The 22,556-nt window shown below is 58.7% G+C and overlaps 1 protein-coding gene across 12 annotated transcripts; it reads left to right on the forward strand.

Moving 5' to 3' along the window:
• Positions 1-1,485: 1,485 nt before the first annotated feature.
• ADCY6 (adenylate cyclase 6) lies at positions 1,486-22,547 on the forward strand. 12 transcript variants are annotated; one of them, XM_077870249.1, is made up of 23 exons: positions 4,422-5,736; positions 6,289-6,475; positions 7,304-8,165; positions 11,694-11,843; positions 12,199-12,320; positions 12,414-12,525; positions 12,665-12,792; positions 13,267-13,425; positions 13,503-13,644; positions 13,761-13,889; positions 14,108-14,133; positions 14,345-14,516; positions 14,759-14,856; positions 15,032-15,119; positions 15,295-15,411; positions 15,691-15,849; positions 16,115-16,293; positions 17,210-17,245; positions 17,329-17,458; positions 17,731-17,994; positions 18,800-19,004; positions 19,784-19,908; positions 20,106-22,547. In XM_077870249.1, the coding sequence occupies exons 3-23, from the start codon at positions 7,308-7,310 to the stop codon at positions 20,229-20,231; spliced, it is 3,525 nt and encodes a 1,174-aa protein (XP_077726375.1). In that variant the 5' UTR covers positions 4,422-5,736; positions 6,289-6,475; positions 7,304-7,307; the 3' UTR covers positions 20,232-22,547. The 12 variants fall into 12 exon arrangements, with proteins under 12 accessions (XP_077726368.1, XP_077726369.1, XP_077726377.1 ...); XM_077870242.1 differs by lacking the exons at positions 4,422-5,736; positions 6,289-6,475 and adding an exon at positions 1,486-1,639 and having other exon boundaries at positions 7,307-8,165; XM_077870243.1 differs by lacking the exons at positions 4,422-5,736; positions 6,289-6,475 and adding an exon at positions 1,490-1,639.
• The last annotated feature ends 9 nt before the right edge of the window (positions 22,548-22,556 follow it).

Consider the following 22,556-nt stretch of genomic DNA (forward strand, 5'->3'; position numbering starts at 1 on the left):
TTTATTTATTTATTCATGAGAGAGAAAGACAGAGAGAGGCAGAGACACAGGCAGAGGGAGAAGCAGGCTCCATGCAGGGAGCCTGATGCGGGACTGGATCCCGGGACCCCAGGATCAGGACCTGGGCTGAAGGCGGCGCCTGCTGAGCCACCCGGGCTGCCCTAATCTCTTTTTCTCAGTTGTGTTTTGTATTTCCCCCCTTGGCCCTTGAACACATTATCCTAATAGTTAAGTGGCAGATCCTGGCTTCGGGTTGGAGAGGAAATTTTGACAGCAGTGAGAACACTGGCAACTTGATGGGAGAAGTCAGGTGAAGAGCCCCCAAAGGTCAAATAATAGGCCAGGCTGGCATAACCGAAAATTGTACATAGCAAAATAAACTACAATTATTTCCCATTGTTGAAGATTTTTCTATCTAAGCCTTAAAATCCTATAAGAAAGGGAAAGCAGATCATTTTATCCCTATTTAATTTTATTTTTTATATTTTAATTTTATTTTAGTACAGTCTTTTAACATTCCCATTTTGGGGGCACCTGGCTGGCTCAGTGGGTAGGGAGGGCAATTCTTGATCTCAGGGTTGTGGGTTCAAGACCCACTTTGGGTATAGAGATTACTTAAAGAATAAAATTTTTTTTTAAGGATTTTATTTATCTATTCATGAGAAACACAGAGAGAGGCAGAGACACTGGCAGAGGAAGAAGCAGGCTCCCTGTGGGAAGCCCAGTGTGCCATCCTGAGATTCTTGAGACTCCGGGGTCACTCCCTGAGCCAAAGCCAGCTGCTCAATGGCTGAGCCACCCAGGGGTCCCTAAAGAATAAAATCTTAAAGGGGCACCTGGCTGGCTCAATGGTTGAGCAGCCAGCTTGATGTGGGTTAAGCTCATGATCTCAGTGTCCTAGGATAGAGCCCCACGTGGGCTCCACTTGAAGATTCTCTCTCCTTCTGCCCCTCCCTCACTGGCCCACCCAAGGGTGTGCTCTCTTCCAGATAAGTAAATCTTAAACCTCCTCACCTTTTTTTTTTTTTTTTTAAGATTTTATTTATTTGAGAGTGAGAGAGAGAGTGGGCAAGTGAGCACCAGCACAAGATGGAAGGTGGGTGGGGAGGGCCGGAGGGAGAGAAAGCAGACTCCCCGCGGAACAGGGACCCAAACACCGGGCTCAAGTCCCTGGGCCAAAGGCAGACGCTTAACGAACTGAGCCACCCAGGTGCCCCTTAAAAAAAACAAAAAAAAAAAAAAACAAAAAAAACCCAAACAAACTTAAAAAAAATTGCCATTTTATAAATGAGGCTCCAAGAGAGTAATGATTTACTAAAGTATATAGTTTGCAATCGGATATGGCTGATAAGTGATGGAAACCGACTTTCCTAATTCCTCCCCTCTCCGCGAGGGGCTGGAAGGCAGGAGGCGCCAGGTGGGCCCCGGCGTGCGGAAGAGGCAGCCGGAGAAGGAGGAGCCACAGGTGTGGCCGCGGGAAGGCGGCGGGGCCTGGGGAGGCCGGGCTCTGGAGCGGCGCCCTCGCCCCAGGTCCGACTCCCCGCGCTCTGGGAACCAACCCTCTCCGCGGTCCGCCTACAGCATGTTCCAAACCCTTAAAGGGTTAAAGCAGCTTCCACGTGATTTTCCCATCACCCAGGTAACTCCGAGCGCTGCTTTGTGCGAGAAAACGTGGGAAGTAAAGTCCCAAACCATTTCAGAAGGGGCAGCTAGCGAGGCACCCCTTCACCCCCACCCTCAACGGGGAAGCGCAGCCCTTTGGGTGAAAGGTGCCCCGGGGGAGGGGCTCTGCGCGCGGCAGGTGCGGGGAGCGGCCGCGGGAGGCAGCGGGGCCGGGGCGCGGGCCGAGGGCGCCCCCCGCTTCAGGCCCCCGCGGGGCTCGGGGCGCAGCAGGTTCGCGTCGGGCCGGTGCCCCGGGGGCTGGGGAGGAGGAAACCCGCGGCGAGCGGGGAAGCAGGCCGCACACACCTGGCGCCCGGTGGAATGAAACCTTAATTAATTATTAAACTGAGTTCCCGCGGGAGGGCGCGGGGCCGCGGCGGCGGGGCGGGAACGGCGGGGGGGGGGGCGGGGGGCAGGGGGGAGGCGGGAGGGGGGGAGGAGGGGGGCGCGGGGCGCCGGCTCGCCCCGGGGGACCCCGGCCGGAGGGAAGCCGCCCCCCGCTGCTCCGGGCGGGGGCGAGGCGCGGGCCCCGAGTGCGGGCGCGGGCGCGGGCGCGCGGGGACCCCCGGCCGGGGGCGGGCGCAGGGCGGCGGGAGGCGGCAGGGGGTGGAGGGAAGGGGCGCGCGGGACGGGCGGTCCCCGGGGTCCGGCTCCCAGAACAGAAGCCGCTTGTTTGCCCAGGACGGGGGAGGGGGCGCGCGGAGGGGGCGCCCGGGCTCCCGCACCCCTGCGCGGCTCCGGGGGCAGTGGGCCCCGCGCGGGGCGCGGCGGGCGGAGGGGGAGGGGAGGGGGAGGGGGCGCCAGACAATGGGCGCTTGTGCCTTTAAGGCGGGGAGTCCGGGAGCCGGCGGGGAGGGGACTTCTGGATCCGGGGTAGAGGGCGGCTGCGCTGGCCGGCAGGGAGGGGGCGCGGGCCGGGCGGGCTGCGGGCGGCGAGGCTCGCCGGGGCGCGGGCGGCGGGGGGCGCGGGGCGGCCGGCCGGCCGGCCGGAGCCCGCGGGGGCGGCGGGGCGGGGTCCGGGGCGGCGCGGAGCGGGGCCGGCAGGTGAGCGGCGCCGGGCGCGCGGGGTCGGGGGGCGTGGGGCGTGGGGCCCCCGCGCGGCTCCCGGGGGGCGGCTGGGGGCGCGGAAGCGCGCGTCGGGGGGGCTGGAGGGAGGGCAGCGGGGGCAGCGGGGGGCTCCGGGCTCCCATCCTCGCCCCGTTCCTCCAGCCGAAGCGAGCGCCCGGCCGGCGGGCCCGGGGACGGGCTGCTCCTAGGGGAGGGGCTGGCTGCGGTTTCTGGGGCGGAGGGTGGCTGTGATCGAGGGGGGATGCCCTCCGCCTGCAGGGGTGCCCTCCACTCCCCGCGCCCCGACCCGGCGGTGCAAGCGGTGCTGTGGGGCCCGCGGCAGGGGGCCACGGGGGGAGCCGGCTGTATTGCAAACGAGGCCTGGCTGCAAACCTAGACGTGGAAGCCTGCGGTGGGGACCGGCTCCCCGTACCCTCCCTTTACCAGAACCCCCCTGTGAGGTGGAAAAACCTGGTGGGGCTTGTGTGGCTGGGCGTGGAAGTGGGAGCCGCCTGCAGTCTTCGGGGAGACCAGAGACTGGGGAAGCAGGGAGAAGGCAATCCTGGACTTTCAGATACAGGCCCTGGGGGAGGCTCCTCTACATCTGGAAAGGCCTGGAACTGAGGCCCACTTCCCAGCATGGTGGGCGGTGCTGGCACTGAAGGGCCCTGCCTGGGCAGCGCCTTCTACCATGAACTTTCTGAAGTCGTCTTAAATCCCCTGGAGCCTCCTTCTGCCAAGGAGGGCAGGGGCAGGGGCAGATCGGGGTGGCCAGGGAGAGAGTTTGGACAGCGAGAAGCAGTGGGCAGAGCTATCCTGGGGCTGGGCCTTGGCCTGCTTCGGACTCTGGGTCTCAGGCTGGAGAATCCGGACTGGGTGGGACTTGAGGTCTGGGAGGCACTAGGCCTCCAGCTGCCAGGCTGAATGAGTATGGCTCCGGCTGTGGGAGCCAGTGGTGCCTGGAGCAGCCGATCTGTGAGAGAGAGCAAGGGACCAGGACCCCGGGGAGGAGAAGGTCAGAGGCACAGGCTCAGGAGCCTGTCTCTGGGGAAAAGGGAGGTGGTCTGTGGTTCAGAGTGATGCGCTGTTTCTGGACAGTGAGGGTTGGGGGACCATATAGGGAAGTCCTGTGGCTTTGAACAGTGCCCTCCCCTGTTCCTTGTCGTATCAGCCTAGTCTGGGGTGCCAGGAGCGCTGGGAGCCTGGTGAGTTCTCCAGGGTGGGCAGTGCCTGGAGTGAAGCCGCAGGTAGGATGGGTGCAGTTAGTTGGACAACTACACAGCTCCGAAGCCATCCCCTTGGCGGAGGTGGGGGGGTGCTCAGGGTGTTCTGGGGATGGTCATGCGTTCTCCTGGACGGTGTCTGCCCCTTCCTCTGTGGGTATGAGCCAGATGCTAGGATGTGCTTCCAGGAGGCCGGGAACACAGCCAGAAACAGGTCCTTTGGGAACAGAGATCTGGCCATTTCGGGGAGGGGGGAGGGCCGTAAATATAGGGCAGGGGACAAGCAAGCGGGAGGAGGCTGAATGAAGCACAATGTCACGGTAGGGGTGGTGGGAAACCTGCCTGCTCTGGGCTCTGTCTCCAGCAGCTCTGGGGACTCACAGCCAAGGGCACAAGGTCTGATGGAACCAGATGTCTGATGGGCTGGGGAGGTGTGTGTTCTTGCTAATGGCTTTTCTGTCTTTTCATTTCTTTGACAGTGGCAGAGTTTGGGGCTTAGAGTGGCGTTGGGGGGCGGGGGGAGAAGAACTGCTTATCAGGTGTGGACTCCGTGGCAGATAGTCTTGGATTCTCTCCTCACGACTGTTACTATTCCCATTTTACAGATGAAAAAACGGGTGCAGGGAGGTAGTAACTTGTTCAAGGCTGTGCAGCTAGCGCACGGTTACTCTCAGGTCTGAGGCCTGGTCTTGCTCCAAAGCTCCTGCTTCTAATGAAGTATCTTGGGGAGCCAGGCTTCCTTTGGTAACTTTTCCCCAAACTCTTGGATTTCCCATCTGTCCCTCCAGAGGGTGCTGTTGGTGGTGGTAGAGGTTGAAGGGCAAGCTGCTCAGTGGGACGAGGGAGAAGGGATGCTGAGAGGAGTTGGCCGAGGGTGAAGTAGGGATGGGGGTCCTGCCTGCAGAGTGGTCCCCGGTCTGCCTTCTGTTTGTGGGCCTCTGGGTGTCTGAAGTGCTGCTTGTCTGTCTAGAGCGCCTGAGCCTGAGGCCACCTGGGGCAAGTGCTGGGCACCCCCCCGCCCCCACCGTGTCCCCCAGTGAATACAAATGTCAAGGCTGCTAGCTTTGCCTAAGTACAAGGAGCCCCGGGGTGCCCTGTGGGCAGGGAGGAGTATATGGCACAGGCATCCAAGGATAACTGTGCTGTCATCCTCACTTTCTCTTGAGCCCAGCTTGGCTAGGAGGCACCCGGAGGGTGTTGTCCTGGAGTCCTCCCCACCCTGCTTCAAGGCACTACCCTCCCGGAGACCCGAGATCTGGAGCTGACCTGGCGGCCCAGGCAGGATCTCTGTAACCAGCCAGATAAAAGTGCCGTGGGTGGACCTGGTCTTCCTGTCAAATCTGTGCTCCAGGTGGCCACAGGAGCAGCTCCACAGGGTTCTGGTGAAGATCAGGTGGGATTGGGCATGCGGAAGGACCCGGGAAAGGTACAGCACAGAGAAGGCATGTCATACCCAGCCATTCTAGGAGCATTTATGTAGTCTCTATTAGGTGTGGCAGGTAGGGCGGTGAGCAGAATGGGCCCAAATCCCTGCCTTCATGGAGCTGACATTCTGGGGAGGAGACACAATGAGCAAATAAGGCAAATATATAGAATGGCCGTTGCTGATAAAGAGCAATGGAGAAAAATAAAGCATAAAGCTGGGAAGAGAGATAGGGAGCTCCAGGAAAGGGGGTTGCTATTTTAATAGAACGGTCAGGGAGAGACTCACTGATAAGGGGACATTTGAGCTGTGACCAGGACGAGCTCTTGTCGAAGGCAGAGGACACAGCGGGCACCGCAGTCCCAGGCCGGCCAGTGCACGGTGTGTTGGGGAACAGCAAGGAGGCTCATAGGACCGGGTGCAGTGAGAGAGAGGGACAGTCACGGGATTATCACTATTTGTTGTTATTTCACATTAGCTGCTCAGTGCCAATGCCCTTGAGCTAATTTTCTTTTAAAATTTTTAAAAAATATTTTATTTATTTATTTTAGAGAAAGAGAGAGAGAGAGAGCGTGTGCTTGGGGTGGGGAGGGGGAAGGGGAGAGAGGGAAAGGGAGAAAATCCCAAGCAGACACTGTGCTGAGGGTGGAGCTAACACGGGGACTCGATCTCCCAACCCTGAGATCATGACCTGAGCCGAAACCAAGCGTCAGACACTTAACTGACTGAGCCACCCAGGCACCCCATCCTGAGCTCTCTTTTTGTCTTTTCAACATATTTCTTGAGTCCTTACCATGTGCTGGGCTCAGTACTTGGTGCTGAGGGATAAAGGGCTGAGCAAAATGGTTACAATCCCTCCCCAAAGTTTACAGTCAGCGGGGTGGTGAAACAAGGAGCAATTTATTTTTTTTAATTGTTTTTTTTATTTTAAAGATTGTTATTTATTTAATCATGAGAAACAGAGAGAGGGGCAGAGACACAGGTAGAGGGAGAAGCAGGCCCCATGCAGGGAGCCCGACTGGGATTTGATCCTGGGCCTCCAGGATCACGCCCGGAGCTGAAGGCAGCGCTAAACCGCTGAGCCACCCGGGCTGCCCAGGGCAATTTAGCTATAATTGTGGTAAGTACAATAGAGGAAACGTACAGAAGGTAAAGGAGACCAAACACAGTTTGCAGTCTGCGTGGGGGAGCTGGGACACCTTCCCCGAGGAAGTTCCATCTAAGCTGTGACCCGGGGGAGAAGTTGAGCCTGACTCGGCGAAGTGTGCGTGGTGTGAGTGTGATGGGGACCGACATGGAAGGAGATTGCCTTTTGTATAGAGGTCACCGATTGGCAGCTCACAGGCTGAATTCATTCCATAGATGTGATTTATTTGGCTTGCAGTATTGAAAAATGTGAATTACTTGCCAACATTTAAAAATCAGGAGCTGTCACATTAAAATGTACATTTTTTTCAGCAGCTGTTGAAAAATCCGATCAGGCTCCACTGGGATGCCAGTGGCAGCTACCTACTGGTGTGGGGTGGTACGTGCCCCTGCTGTGCTCAGGGGGTGCACTCTTTCGTTCCTCCCAGATCCCCTAAGCCATGGGTGCCTTTGCTCATTGACACAGGCACTTGAGTTTGTCACCACCAACAAATCAGTGCTGTTTAGGGAAGAGGTGAACGTGTAAGTGTGCTGCTTTGGAGTCAGGCGGATCAGGGGTCAAATCCTGGTTCCTACACCTCTGGGGCTACTTGAGCTAGGGCAGGGCAGTTACCTCCCTCCCTCTGCCTCCAATCCCTCGCCTGTTGCCTATGGAAGGGGGATACCATTGCCTTGCTCCAGAATTTTAGGGGGGTGAGGCGTCTGAAGGGCTTCGCTTGGCCGGGAGGTGCTGTCTACGATGATAGCTCCCGGCGGCGGTCGGCTGTCCTGGTGTTAAAACCAACTCCTCCCTTTCTCTCAGCAGCATGTCGTGGTTTAGTGGCCTCCTGGTCCCCAAAGTGGACGAACGGAAGACAGCCTGGGGTGAACGCAATGGGCAGAAGCGTCCACGCCGCGGGACTCGGACCAGTGGCTTCTGCACGCCGCGCTATATGAGCTGCCTCCGGGATGCGCAGCCCCCCAGTCCCACCCCTGCGGCTCCCCCTCGGTGCCCCTGGCAGGATGAGGCCTTCATCCGGAGAGGCGGCCCGGGCAAGGGCACGGAGCTGGGGCTGCGGGCGGTGGCCCTGGGCTTCGAGGACACTGAGGCCATGTCAGCGGTTGGGGCAGCTGAGGTGGCCCCTGACGTGACCCCCGGGAGTAGGCGATCCTGCTGGCGCCGTCTGGCCCAGGTGTTCCAGTCGAAGCAGTTCCGCTCGGCCAAGCTGGAGCGCCTGTACCAGCGGTACTTCTTTCAGATGAACCAGAGCAGCCTGACGCTGCTGATGGCGGTGCTGGTGCTGCTGACAGCGGTGCTGCTAGCCTTCCACGCTGCACCTGCCCGCCCTCAGCCTGCCTACGTGGCCCTGCTGGCCTGTGCCGCCACCCTCTTCGTGGCGCTCATGGTGGTGTGTAACCGGCACAGCTTTCGCCAGGACTCCATGTGGGTGGTGAGCTACGTGGTGCTGGGCATCCTGGCAGCCGTTCAGGTTGGGGGTGCCCTGGCAGCCAACCCCCGCAGCCCCTCTGTGGGCCTCTGGTGCCCTGTGTTTTTTGTCTACATCACCTACACGCTCCTACCCATCCGCATGCGGGCAGCTGTCTTCAGTGGCCTGGGCCTGTCCACCCTGCATTTGATCTTGGCCTGGCAACTCAACCGCGGTGACGCCTTCCTCTGGAAGCAGGTGGGATGTCAGGGAGGTAGGCTTTGGGGCGCCAGGCGGGGAATGAGAAGGGGTTTAGTAATGGTTGGGTGGGTGGATACTGCGCGCAGGGATGTCTGGCTGTGTCCTGGGGAGGGGGCGGGAAATAGTGAGAGGCCAAGTTTCAGGGTCCGCTCCATCCTGGATCTGGAGCAGAGGGCACTGGCCGGGAGAGGCAGCACCCCAGGACCCAAGCCTGTGCTCTGTTGCATGGGCTTTGGCCTGATGCCCTTGAACAGCAAGGCTGGTAGATGTGAGGTAGCCCTGGAGGTGGGAACATGACGGTTCACCCCGGGGCGGGGGAGGGCGGGGGAGGGCGGGGAGGACAGCTCTGGCCTCAAGTTGCCTTCCCTGGAAAGCAGCTCCAGGTGGTGACCTGGAGGGATCAAGCAGGGTTTGGATGGACTTCGCAAGGGAGGACTTGCTTCTCTCCTGGACCAAGGCCATCTCTGAGAGGACGGGGAGGGGGATGAGTGGGATCAGTTTTCCCTGGGGCTGGGAGCGGTTTGAGTGGAGTTGGATGTGGAAAAGAGGGGCCTCAGGGTCGGATCTCTTCCCCCTGTCTTCCCACTGAGCAGCAGGGGTCCGGCAGCCCTGCGGGGGGTTCTGGGCCCACGCCAGCCAGTGTGTCCGGGTTCTGTGTGGCTTGTGGGGTGGGGTGCGACAGCACCATGCTGAGTGAGAAATGAAGGCTTGGCTGCTTGTCCGATGGGCTGTGTTCTTCTCTGTTAGATCCTAGACAACTGACTGACCTCCCTTCGCCCAGCCTTGATTTCCCGGTCTGTAAAACTGGGATAAAAATAGGATCTACCTCATATGAGAGGTTGCTGTTAGGGCCCCACCCTCCCAGAGGGGAGTAGAAGCCAACAGGGCAGGGTTCTCACCTGGGGGCAGGGAGGTGTGGGAGTGCCGGAGGGGATGGGACTCAGGGAAGGGCCTTCCCGGAAGTCCCCTTCGGCTCCATGTGGCTGCCACCGTCTCAGGTCACCCCCCTGACCGGGGAGCAGAGACCGGGCCATCTTGCCTGGCTGATCCTTCAGGGCACAGCCCCTAACCAACATACCTCACGATCCCTCTGTCGGCACTCGGATTTCGGGGGTGCTGCCCTCTGTCTTGCTCCAGTTTTGAGGGACTCAGCCTCTGCTTTGCTGAGGGCCCGTGGTCGGTGTAGCCCACCCTACCCTGCCCGCAAAGAGGAAGTTGCCCGGGGCTCCCAGGGTGAGAAGCTGGGTGCTCTGGCATGATGCCCTCCTCCGCCCAGCTTGTGCTCCAGAACAGAATGTACCTTTTTAAAAGAAACTTTATAGCCCATTTGTTTGTGGAGCAGCACCCACAGGGCAGTCAGACCTCTTAAAGGGCCAGGGTCTTTCTGCCTCTGCTAGCCCCCCACTTCTCCCTGGGGTGGCTGCTGCCCTGGGCTTTGGAGCTGGACTGCCCTCCTGGGGAAGGAGGAGCTTGGAGGTGGTGCCTCCCTTCCTCTCTACCTCCTCTCCGGCTGGCCAGGGGGGTAGGTGGCTGTCTCTTCTTTGCTCTCAGCTGGCATGGTGCCCAGAACCGGGCCCAGGGCCTGACTGGGGAGGCACAGCCCCATGGAGACTGGGACTTTGCAGCCTCCTGCCTCCCCAGGGGCACCCAGCTGCAGCCTTATCCTCTGTAGGTCTCAGCGGGCACATTCTTAGGGTGAGGAGAGGAAGTCACCCCTGCCCCTGCGCCTGTCTGTGGAGCCAGGGTTGCTCATACCTGGACCCCTTCTCCGAACTGAGGAGGATTGATTCCCCGTGTCCAGTTGGCCTACGCATGCCGGGGTGGCCTGGGGCTGTGGCCTCCTTTCCAGGCTCCTTGGACAGTCCCTGACCAGACCTAGGCCTGCTCACACTCGTGGGAAGGAGCCTTCACTCCTCCCTGACCCACTCATTCACCCAGTGACCCCGGCCCCGCCTGGAGTCTCCTGGAGCGCCCCGGCATCCATTTTTTCTCACAGTCGGATGGATAGGGGTCCTAGGGGTCCGGTACTGATCCTGATCTATTTCAGTCTCTCGTCCCCCTTCCCCTTCCCTCCACCATGACTCACTTTTTCCTCTTAGGCTCCTGGGGCCAGGAAGGGAAGTTGCCTGGTTAACCCCTCCTCCTTCTCCCCCACTGGGGGCTATTCTTAGAAACCCCTCAGGGAGATAGTGTGCCCCCCTCTTCACCCCTGCTGCTGGGAGGGGGGCCTTGTGAACTGGACTGGGAAGGAAAGCTAGGCGGCCAGTCCTTGAGGGTCAGAGCTGGAAATGACTTGGGGGTTTGCTGAGCGTACCCCTCTGCTTTACCTAAGAAATATGAAACTGAGGTCCCAGAGATTAAGTGACCTGCCCAGGTTTGCAGGACTAGTTCTGGTTCTGGGCAAAGCCCAGAACTCCTGGCTTCCAGTTGGTGCTCTTTCCCTCCCTTCTCCCCAAACCGGAGCCCCGCCCCAGCCAACTCTGGGGTGGATCCACAAGTGCCAGGTTAACCCCTGAACTTCTGGAAACACTGAGGCCAGTTCTCCTTAGACTTGCCGTCCCGTGAGTGCTATTGATGCTGAGGAGGGCTGACCACCCTGAGATCGGGGTCCTCGGGCATGGGGCCTGGCTGTGCCAAGTACTGGCGGCACCTGGGCGTGGTGGAAGAGAAGGTCCCATGTTAGTAGAATTGATGACTCCCAAGCCTGGGCTCTGAGGCTGGGCCTCAAGAGCTTGTGTAAGTGGAGTGAGTAGGAATCTTGGAAATCTGGAATGTACCACGCAGTAGGGTTTGGACACAGGCTTTGGAGACTGTCCTGGATTCAAGTCCCACACCAGCCACTATTAGCTGTGTGATCTTGGGCAAGTGACTTAGCTTCTCTGTGTTTGAGTGCTCACCTTTAAAAGGAGATACTGTTACCTGTTTCATAGAGAATAAGAGATCCGCTAGTTACCGTATAGGAAGCAGCTATGGAAGCCACGCATATTAAACAGGCAGCCAACAGATTAGCTCCAATAATAATAATAATGATAATTATCATATCACATTATGTCAGAGCAGGGAGGGACCTTAGAAATCTTGTCCCTCTCCAGGTTCTAGGTGAGCCTACAGAAGCCCAGAGAAACGAGGTGATTTGTCCTAGGCATTCACAGGACGATATAGAGCTCAAGTCTCCTGGGTGTTGTCCTGTGAGGAGAACCACATGCAGAAGGAGCAGCATTTGTCTTTATTTGGGCTGATTGTGGGGCAGGAAATCATAGTGTGCTGGGTGCAGGCCCCATGACCCGCCTTGCCCTGGTTGGTGCCTCTGCTCCCAGGAGTCGTGAAAAGGTCCCATTTCTAGCTGTGGAGCGATCCAGGCAGGGGGCCGGAGTCCTGTGGGAGGAGAGGGAGCTGTATTACAGGGGTGGGGACAGACAGGGCACAAGATCCTGGCTTTCTCCCCACAGAGAGCCTAGCAAGTTGCACCTGTGCGTTGTGGGGGTGGGGGGGCGTCACCAGTCTGCCTCTGCCACCCTCTTGCAGCTCGGTGCCAACATGCTGCTGTTCCTCTGCACCAACGTCATTGGCATCTGCACACACTACCCAGCTGAGGTCTCTCAGCGCCAGGCCTTTCAGGAGACCCGCGGTTACATTCAGGCCCGGCTGCACCTGCAGCACGAGAACCGGCAGCAGGTGTGACTGCCCTCCCTGTCCAAGCCCCCCCCCACCCCCTGCCCCCAATAACCAGCAAACTGGTTCCACCGCCTTGTAGCATTCCATGGAGTAAGTGTGGGTGGTCCCCCTGAGTGTTCCCCGGCAGCACACAGGCCCTGTGACACTGGGGTTCCTGTCCTGTCTGAGGGTGGGAGAGGATAGATGGGAGCGCAAGTGAGGGGGTGCATGGCTGGGGGGGGGAGGTCCGAAAGGGAAGCTCAGGTCTCCAGAGGGGCCTGGGAGGGCTCTGGGGTGGTGGAGGCATCAGGAGGGATCAGGAGCCTCAGCGTGAGGCTGAGAAGATAGTGGTGCCCTGTTGCAACCACTGGTCTAGGAACGGCTGCTGCTGTCCGTGTTGCCCCAGCATGTTGCCATGGAGATGAAAGAAGATATCAACACAAAGAAAGAAGACATGATGTTCCACAAGATCTACATCCAGAAGCATGACAATGTCAGGTAGGGCGGGGGTGGGAGGGTACCCGGAGGGATGGGGGCCCTGGGAGTCCCTGAGGGCCATGGGGTCCTTCCATCTTCTGCCGTTGTCCACAGCATCCTGTTTGCAGACATTGAAGGCTTCACCAGCCTGGCGTCCCAGTGCACCGCGCAGGAGCTGGTCATGACCCTGAACGAGCTCTTCGCCCGGTTTGACAAGCTGGCTGCGGTGAGGGGGCTGGGCCACACGTGGTGTGAGCATAGCTTTAAACTGGGGCGGCCTGGCACGGTGGGGACAGATGGCGACTCGGTGAGGGTGCTGGGCGGGCAGGAGAGTGAGAGCGACTCTCCCCAAATCTCCCCTTTAGGAAAATCACTGCCTGAGGATCAAGATCTTAGGGGACTGTTACTACTGTGTGTCGGGGCTGCCGGAGGCCCGGGCAGACCATGCCCACTGCTGTGTGGAGATGGGGGTGGACATGATCGAGGCCATCTCGTAAGCGGTGCCCCTCCTAGGTCCCTGGAACTGAGGGTGCCCCGGCCGGCCTCTGCCCTTGGCTTTGTCCTCAGGAATTGTCTCGTTTTGGCTAATCCTCTGTCTTGGAGCCTCTGCACCTTAGACCCCAGCCAACAGGCCGGGGGGGGGGGGTGCGGGGGGAGCCCCAGGGAATGGGGCTGGCCTGGCGAGGATGCTAGCTGCGCAGGCCTGCGGGGAGAGCAGTGACCCCTCCCTTCGTAGCTCCGTTCCACCGGATGCCGCAGGGCCACCACTGGTGAACTCGCTTCACAAACGTTTGTCCTTGGGACCCATGCAGCCTTTTGCCCGTGTCCAGCCAGGGCTGTGCTGCTGTGGCCTGCGTCTGGCTCTGTCCCTGTCTACTTGGCTCCGAGGGGGAGTGAAGGGCCCGAGCTCGGGGCTGGGAGTGGGGAAGGTAGTGCCGGGAGCCGAGCCAGAGCCGCCTCTTCCCAGGCTGGTGCGTGAGGTGACAGGTGTGAACGTGAACATGCGCGTGGGCATCCACAGCGGGCGTGTGCACTGTGGCGTCCTTGGCCTGCGGAAATGGCAGTTCGACGTGTGGTCCAATGACGTGACTCTGGCCAACCACATGGAGGCGGGCGGCCGGGCCGGGTGAGTGTGGGGTGCAGCAGGTGAGGGGTGGGAGCGAGGTGGGCGAGGCCAGGTCTCACCCTCCTGTCGGCTCACAGCCGCATCCACATCACCCGGGCCACGCTGCAGTACCTGAACGGGGACTACGAGGTGGAGCCGGGCCGCGGTGGCGAGCGGAACGCCTACCTCAAGGAGCAGCACATCGAGACCTTCCTCATCCTGGGAGCCAGCCAGAAACGGGTCAGGCCGGCGGGGTGGGGGGTGGGCGGTGCAGGGCGACGGAAGGGCGGACGTGGGCAGCAGAGACATCTTCTCTGGGCCCCTTTCCTGATCCCGTACCCCTGCTGCCTCCACAGAAAGAGGAGAAGGCCATGCTGGCCAAGCTGCAGCGGACGCGGGCCAACTCCATGGAAGGCCTGATGCCACGCTGGGTGCCCGACCGCGCCTTCTCCCGGACCAAGGACTCCAAGGCTTTCCGCCAGATGGTGAGGGGCCCGCAGCACGGGGACCCGAGGCCTCATTGTCCTGACACTCTGTGCGCCCTTCCCTCTTCTGCCTTGTGGTAGGGTGAGGCGGGAGGGTTGACTTCACCCCCAGGGTCCCAAGCCTCGCCAGGTCAGCAGTGCTGGGGACGGGGAGGGGGTCATGGGGGTGAAGGCGGTCCGTCCTTCCCCTCACTTGCACACTTTGTCCCTTTCTCCAGGGCATTGATGATTCCAGCAAAGACAAGTAAGTCAGGTTATTGAGGAGGGAGGAAGAGGAGGGAGGAGGCACTTGCACCCTGGGACAGGGCTGCGGGGAGCCGAGACCCCCTCTTTCCTGGACCTTAGGTGTGTCATGTGGGAGCAGGTGCCACACAGCCAGCTCACTCTGTCTTTTGGGTGCCGCCTGTGCCCTCCCCTTCTCATTGCCTCTCCTGCGGCAATGCTCATGCCCCCGGTGAAGCCATGTCCCCTGCCCTCAGCCGGGGTGCCCAAGATGCCCTGAACCCCGAGGATGAGGTCGATGAGTTCCTGGGCCGTGCCATCGATGCCCGCAGCATCGATCAGCTACGGAAGGACCACGTGCGCCGCTTCCTGCTCACCTTCCAGAGAGAGGATCTTGAAAAGAAGGTTTGGGGGATTTGAGGGCAGAGGGATGAGGGCGGGATGAGGGCTGGATGAGGAGGGGCTGGGAAGGCTGAGCACAACTGAGGGAGCAGCAGAGGTTATTTCGGGAATGGCAAGGGGGCGACTACAGGGCGCAGTGGGGATCCCTATCCGCGGGGCCACTGCTGCTCCTCTCTGAGGCCCTGGTAGGGCCCTGCCTCCCCCAGGCCAGAGCCCAGCACCCAGCTCAGCCTCCTCTCCCTCAGTACTCGAGGAAGGTGGACCCCCGCTTCGGAGCCTACGTGGCCTGTGCGCTGTTGGTCTTCTGCTTCATCTGCTTTATCCAGCTCCTCGTCTTCCCACAGTGAGAGCCCTGCCCCTCCTCCCTCTGCTCCTCTTCCCCACCACTTCCCAGAACCTTCCCAGACACCCGTGCAAGCTCACGGTCTGTGGAGCCTGGGCCCTGCCCATCTGGGGAGTGGGATGAGGATGCTCAGACATTCCAGAGTAACATCTTCCCTGGCCCTTTTGTGCCCCAGCTCAACCGTGATGCTTGGGATCTACGCCAGTATCTTTGTGCTGTTGCTGATCACCGTGCTGACCTGTGCCGTGTACTCCTGTGGCTCTGTACGTCGGGGGTTCCTCGTGGGCTGGTTGGGGAGGGCAGGCCGCGCCACCGTGGTGAGAGGTCACACGGGGAGAGGGAGGAGAAGGCCAGGCCTCCTGCCCGGGGCCCCATCCCTGGTTGGCCTTACCCTTGGCTGACGCGGTCTCTAATTCTTGGTCTCTCGCCTGTCTGCAGCTCTTCCCCAAGGCCCTGCGACGTCTTTCCCGCAGCATCGTCCGCTCTCGGGCACACAGCACTGTGGTTGGCATTTTTTCAGTCTTGCTAGTGTTCACCTCTGCCATCGCCAACATGGTAAAGGCCCAGTGGGGATTCTTCTACCCTTTGTCTGTGCCAAGCACTGCTCTGGGCCCTGGGGGTAGGTAGAGGAATAAGACCCATTTCCTGCCCTCCGAGAGCGAGAGCGTGTTATCTCAAAGGAGGGGGTTAGGTTAACTCTTTTCTCCTTGCTCCCCCTACCTCCTGTCATCCTTCAGTGAGCACTTTGACCCCCAGGGTATGAGGCACGGGGCATGGCTGTTGCAACCACTCTCTTGCGTGCTGACCCTGATATGTCTCCCCCAACTTTTGCAGTTCACCTGTAACCACACCCCCATCCGGACCTGTGCAGCCCGGATGCTGAATGTAACACCCGCTGACATCACTGCCTGCCACCTGCAGCAGCTCAATTACTCTCTGGGCCTGGATGCTCCGCTGTGTGAGGGCACCGCACCCACTTGCAGCTTCCCTGAGGTGTCCAAGCCGTGCTCAGGCGGGATGGGGGGCTGTCCCGATCAGTCCTAGCTGTTGACCCCTCTGTGTCAGGCCTGGTGATGGGCACCAGAGTCCCTGCCGGAGGAGCAGCCGGGGGCTCTAGTGTGGTGTGGGGCGGCGTGTGGAGGCTGAAGGACCTTTGGGTTTGAGGTTGAGGAGGGGTGTGCAGGGCTCCTCCTTCATGGGGTAGGGGGTGCCATGGCTCCTGCCTTCGTCTAACACCACCTCTGCCATCACCCCCCAGTACTTCGTTGGGAACATGCTGCTGAGTCTCTTGGCCAGCTCTGTCTTCCTGCACATCAGTAGCATCGGGAAGTTGGCCATGATCTTTGTCCTGGGGCTCATTTATTTGGTGCTGCTTCTGCTGGGCCCCCCAGCCACCATCTTTGACAACTATGACCTGCTGCTTGGTGTCCATGGCTTGTGAGTTTATCCTTAGCCCTTTTAACCCCCAAAACGCTTCCTGACCCTGCTGGTCACTGTGAGCCTCTCTGGTGCTCAGGCCTCTTGTGCCCTTGTAATGCCATCACTCACCCCTCACCTGTGGGGGGAAAGGAGGCAGTGGGAGGAGCTCCCAGCATAGGACTCCACAATCACCCCAAGGAAACCCCAGTCCTGGGAAGTCCCTGTGTCTTCAGGCCAGACATTTAAAAAATTCCCTTTCTTGTTCACATGGTTCTTTCATATCCATTCTCTTAACCACCTGTAGGTCACACAGCTGCTTGGCAGCAGAGCCCTGGCTAGGAACCAAAACTTCTGACTCCTACTTAGGGGCTTGGCCTGGGACACCACACTGGCTTTCCCTCTGCAAACCCCATCCCTTGTGATACGGGGCCATAGGTTGGTGTGGTAGGAAAAGCCTCTGGAGTCCACTTGGGTTTGAATCCTGCTCTGCTGCTCGTTAGCTGTGTGACCTTGGACAGGTGAGTTAACTTCTCTGAGCCTCAGTTTCCTCATCTGTAAAATGGCAGTGGCACCTGTATCCTAGGTGATTGTAAAGACTATGGTCACTAACGTTTGTCGAAGCCTTACTGCACGCCAGGGGCCGTGCTAGACCGTTTGCATGTGTTATTTAGATCTCGTCCCTCTTTTACTGATGAGGAAACAGGCCTAGACTTAAGCAACTTGTTCCGAGTCTCAGGACAGGTAGGTAGAAGAGCTAAGAGTGAAACCTTCTCTCAACCTCTGCTCTTACTGAGTTACTGTAAGCACAAGCCCTGGCCCTGTGCCTGATTTTGTGCTATGTGCTTGGTAAATGCAGTTTCTGTCTCCCCTTCCCTGTCCCAACTCAGCAACTTAAGAAGAACCGATGACTTTGTCTCTTGTATCTTCCTGCCAGGGCTTCTTCCAATGACACCTTTGATGGGCTGGACTGGTGAGTGAGGGCTCCGGGGCAGGGAAGGGTAGGGCTGCCACATGCCTCTTTCAGGCACTGAGCTTGCCTCTGCTTACCCTCAGCCCCGCTGCGGGGAGGGTGGCACTGAAATACATGACCCCTGTGATTCTGCTGGTGTTTGCCCTGGCGCTGTATCTGCACGCCCAGCAGGTGGAATCAACTGCACGTCTGGACTTCCTCTGGAAACTGCAGGTGACTGAGTGGGGACAGAACCTGGGACAAACCAGAAATGCATCTCGTTGGCTGGCCAAGGCTCGGGCCGCTCAAGCCCACTCTGGCTCCAACCTGCTCCGTGCCCGTCCCCTAACCCCTGCTTCATCTTGTCCCTGCCCCTCTCATCCCTTTGAGTCTCCGCTGTCCATGCCTTTCTTCTTCCCCGTGGTTCCCTCTGATGACCGTCTCCAGGCACTGGCTCCCACTTTTTGTGAATGTTGGGCAGTGGGTGATGGGTGTGGTGTCCACAGGCAACGGGGGAGAAGGAGGAGATGGAGGAGCTCCAGGCCTACAACCGAAGGCTGCTGCATAACATTCTGCCTAAGGACGTGGCTGCCCACTTCCTGGCCCGGGAGCGCCGGAACGATGAGCTCTACTACCAGTCGTGTGAGTGTGTGGCCGTCATGTTTGCCTCCATTGCCAACTTTTCTGAGTTCTATGTGGAGCTGGAGGCAAACAATGAGGGTGTCGAGTGCCTGCGGCTGCTCAACGAAATCATCGCCGACTTTGATGAGGTACTTGTCTGTTTGGCTGCTGCTGGCAGAGCACCTGGGGGGGACGAGGGCAGTGGGAAGAACTTTGGGTGGGAAGGCCAGGATTGGGGGGCTGGCTGGATTGGGAGGGGGAAGGAAGGGTTGATGGGACCCAGAGATACTGGGATAGTAGTCAGGGTAGGTACAGTGGGGACAAGACCAAGGACCCACTGTGGTGTCCGAGGCAGCAGGGAGGTCCGCCCCAGTGGGGCAGGGTCATCACTGCTGGGGAGCAAAGGACATGAGGATCTGTGGAGAGGACAGGAGGGTACCAGGTGGATGTTACTGAAAAAGGTGGCAGTAATCTGTGGACAGAACCCCATGAGCCCAAGTAAGCAAGATGGGCTCCTGAATAGAGAAAATGGAAGCAAACACGAGGAAGTGTCCAGAATATCCAGCTCAGGAATGGGCCATTTACGGTCTTGGAGCCAAGTCACTCCTTCACTCTGGCACTCGGTTTCCCAAAAAGTGATGGTTAGAATAATTGATGGCTAATATCCCTTGTGTGGTTTTGGATTCTGTGAGGGAGCATTTGAAGTTGACCTGAAGCTGTGTGCCAAAGTTCTGGCCTGGGGCTCTGATGCCTGCCTGGTGAAGGCGGCCTTTTTTCCTGGCTCCTCAGTCCCGCCTTGAGAACACCGGCTGGAAGGCGGGGCTCGCTCACTAAAAGGAGGGGAGCTGTTGCAACAGGGAAGGGGGAAGAGGCCGAGGCCTGGCCCGAGTGAGCACTGGGCAGGGCGCGTTCGGCCTCTCCGCCTTGACAGCCAGGTCTCCCTGTGCCGTCCAGATCATCAGCGAGGAGCGGTTCCGGCAGCTGGAGAAAATCAAGACGATCGGTAGCACGTACATGGCTGCGTCGGGGCTGAACGCCAGCACCTACGATCAGGCCGGCCGCTCCCACATCACTGCCCTGGCCGACTATGCCATGCGGCTCATGGAGCAGATGAAACACATCAACGAGCACTCCTTCAACAACTTCCAGATGAAGATTGGTGAGATGGCCTGGTCGCCTGGCAGCTTTGCCTGGGCTGTTTCTGGGTGAGGCAAGGAGGCAGGTTAGGGGTTCCCCATCAGGAATCCTTTGGGATGTCCTTTCTCCCGCCTCCTACCTCGTCTCGTATTAAGAACAGAGGTCATTGACCGAGGGCCTGCTGTGTGCCGGGCGCTGTCCTGGACATTTTAGTCTTCACATTCTCATCCCCTTCTACAGAGAGAGACTGACTCTCAGATTAAAGAACTTGGCCGAGGTCAAACAGCCAGGAGGTGGCTGGACTGGGATTCAAAACCAGGGTTATTGAAGCTCCAGGACCCATTGTCCTCTGAGGCCAGTCTGATGAGCTGGGAGCTGGTGAGCGGGAGGGGTGGCTAACGTTAGGGGTTCTGGAGTCACTCTGGTTTGAATTCTGGGTGTTCCACTCACTGGCTTATTTAGCACATCACCCAACTCCTCTCAGTTCCCTGAGGTTATCTGCAAAATGGGGATGATCCCTTTTAGGGCCGCTGAGGGGATGAAATGATGGAACGCTAAATGCTTATGAGAGGGGTTGCACAGAGTGAGCATTCAGGGGGTTAGCCAGTGTTAGGGCAACAGCTGCCTTAACTCCGGGGAGCTCCACAGGCCTAGATCTTCCATTCTTTACAACCAAGACACTTGTCACTTTGCCACTTTCTCCTCTGGGTCCTTCTAAAGGTTCCAGGAGGGGGGATGACTCCCTGGGCTGACCCTGGCATGTCCACTGGTCTCAGTTTTTTGCTGCTGTCCCCATTGCAGGGCTGAACATGGGCCCAGTTGTGGCAGGCGTCATTGGGGCTCGGAAGCCACAGTATGACATCTGGGGGAACACGGTGAATGTCTCTAGCCGTATGGACAGCACGGGGGTTCCTGACCGAATCCAGGTGAGGAGGATGGGTCCAGAGGGCTTCTGCGGGTCCCTCTCTGCAGTCAGCTAGGACAGGGGTAGGGTGGCAGTGTTCTGTGGTTGGGGGGGCGGAGGGCCGGCGGGGGGTGGCTAGCATGATTAGAGAACCCCTGGACCCCTGCCAATGCAGCAGGAAGGATCCCAGGCTAAGTGGGTTCCCCTCCCATCCCCCAGGTGACCACGGACTTGTACCAGGTTCTAGCTGCCAAAGGCTACCAGCTGGAGTGTCGAGGGGTGGTCAAGGTGAAGGGCAAGGGGGAGATGACCACCTACTTCCTCAATGGGGGCCCCCCCAGTTAGCAGGGCCCAGCTACAAGTTCAGCTGTCAGGACCAAGGTGGGCATTTAAGTGGACTCTGTGCTCGCTGGATGGAGCTGTGGCCGGGGGCACCAAGCCTCCAGACCCTGCTGACCACAAAAGGGAACACCTCAGCAGGCTGTGCTTGGACCATGCTCGTCTGCCCTCAGGCTGGTGAACAAGGGATACCAAGAGGATTATGCAAGTGACTTTTACTTTTCTAATTGGGGTAGGGCTGGCTGTTCCCTCTTTCTTCCTGCTTTTGGGAGCAGGGGAGGCAGCTGCAGCAGAGGCAGCAGGAGCCCTCCTGCCTGAGGGTTTAAAATGGCAGCTTGCCATGCCTACCCTTTCCCCTGTCTGTCTGGGCAACAGACTCGGGGCTGGGCCCTTCCTTTCCCTCTTTTTCCTGGGAATATTTTGTACAAAGACTGGGGCAGGCATGAGGAGTACCTATTCCGTGCTTGCCTCTGCTATGCCTGCATCCCCAGCACTGGCCTTGGGTACCCCACCCCAGTCTGGTCTCCCTTCTAGGCACAGGGCAGAGGAGGGAGACACTCTGGGGACCCAGCTCTGTCCGTATTTCAGGGGAGTATTTCCATTTGCCAAATCTTAGTCCCATGATCTGTCCCCAAAGGGGAACAAAGGGACTTTTGACAGCTTAGATTTAGCCCCAGTTCCTGCGCAACTCCAGGGAAAGGGGCATCTGGCCTCATTGGTACTGTGAAAATGGCCAGCCAGAGAGCAAGCACGTATGTGGGGATGTCAGAAGATCAGGAGCTGGAAGTACACCTGCAGGTGCCAAAGTGAGCAGGCCGGCCAGGGAGTGGGGTGGTACCAGACTCTTGATCTGAGGGCCCCACTGGGGTCGGGATCAGGTCACTCTGCCCCCATGCTCTCTTGCTGTCTGCCGGCAAAGGGGCACAGAGCATCTCTACCCCCTCTGTTGCCAAATAGAAAAGGGTCAGGGCATGGAGGAGGATGACCCTGGTCCAAACCTGTCCTCCCAAGTCTTTGGCACTGGGGAGGGCCTGTGTGTCTGTGTCATGTGTGTGCATGTTGGCTTTGGTGTGTGTATCTGTTTCCCAGGTTTGTGTGTGTCCTTGTGCTCCTCCTCAGCTCCCTACCTGGGGCTGCCTCTCTCCTGTGGGCCTCTGTCTTCTGGGAATAAGGCAGAGTTTCGGATTTCAAGGGATGGAGAAAGATGCCTTGGTTGCACAGGAGTGGCATGGGGTATGGTAGTAAGAGGAGGGGGTCCCTGGGGAGAAGAGTCCTTTTTGTGCCAAATCCCTAAGTGCCATTTGGGGGCTGTGTGCGTAGCATGACTGTGTCCCTGCCTGGGGCGGGGACCCAGGTGCCTGCTTGAGCCTCAGTGCTCCAGGCACTTGAACCGTCTGGGGTTTGGTGGCCAGAGGCTCAGGAACTTCCTGGGTTCCCCAGCTGGTGGTATACTTTGGGACTGGGGTAGCATGGGATCTCTCTGAAGACCCAGATACTGGTACTTAGGGGATGGGGCAGGGAACCTGAAACTTGGCGTTCTCCAGCCTTCAGTCTCAGTTTAGCATGTTCCTGGCTCCTCAATCCCCATGAAGCCTGCAAGGACTAGAAGGGTTGGGAGGTTGGACTCTAGATACCCTTCCTATCTCTGCCTTCCTTTCACCGCTTTCTCTGCAACCTCCTTGCTTCAGGCCTGAATTAATTGGTGCCTTGGTTTCTCTGTATCTATTTATAGAGTCAGAGGCATTAGCCTGAATTTTGCTTGAAGATCATTTTGTCTTGGAGGTGATTAGAAAGACCGAGGAGAGAGGGTCCCAGAGTTGCTGGGACCTCTTGCGGAGGCCTGGTTCTGGCTCATATTGCCTCCCTTGGGGGATCTTCATGCATCAACCAAATGGGCTATCAGGCACTTCATTAGCCATGGCAGGAGGAGGGGAAAAGACTAATTGGTCCAGACAGAAAATCAGCTTCCTTTCCCCAGCCATACCCCTGGATAGGAAAGGACTGCTTGGAGCCCTTGGGTGGGAGTGAGGATATAAGGAGACCAGAGGGGAAAGACCTCAGTCTTGGGTGACTTGTCTTTGCTTCTTGCCAAGTGGGTCCTGTCCACACCCTGACTCCCCATACCACAGTGCCAGCCATGCCCTTCTCCTGGGCTCCCATTGCCCCCTTTCTCACCAGGTGATGGGGGAGTCAGTGGATGGGAGGCCCATGGACTTTGGTTTTATAATGTAACCACTGTGGCGGGGGGAGGGTGGTGTATCATGTATTTCAGTGAAATATTTAATATATTTAAATATCAATAAAATCAAATTCTTTGTAAAATTCCCAGCT

This window comes from Canis aureus, chromosome 25, assembly GCF_053574225.1.
Source record: "Canis aureus isolate CA01 chromosome 25, VMU_Caureus_v.1.0, whole genome shotgun sequence".
Taxonomy (NCBI): domain Eukaryota; kingdom Metazoa; phylum Chordata; class Mammalia; order Carnivora; family Canidae; genus Canis; species Canis aureus.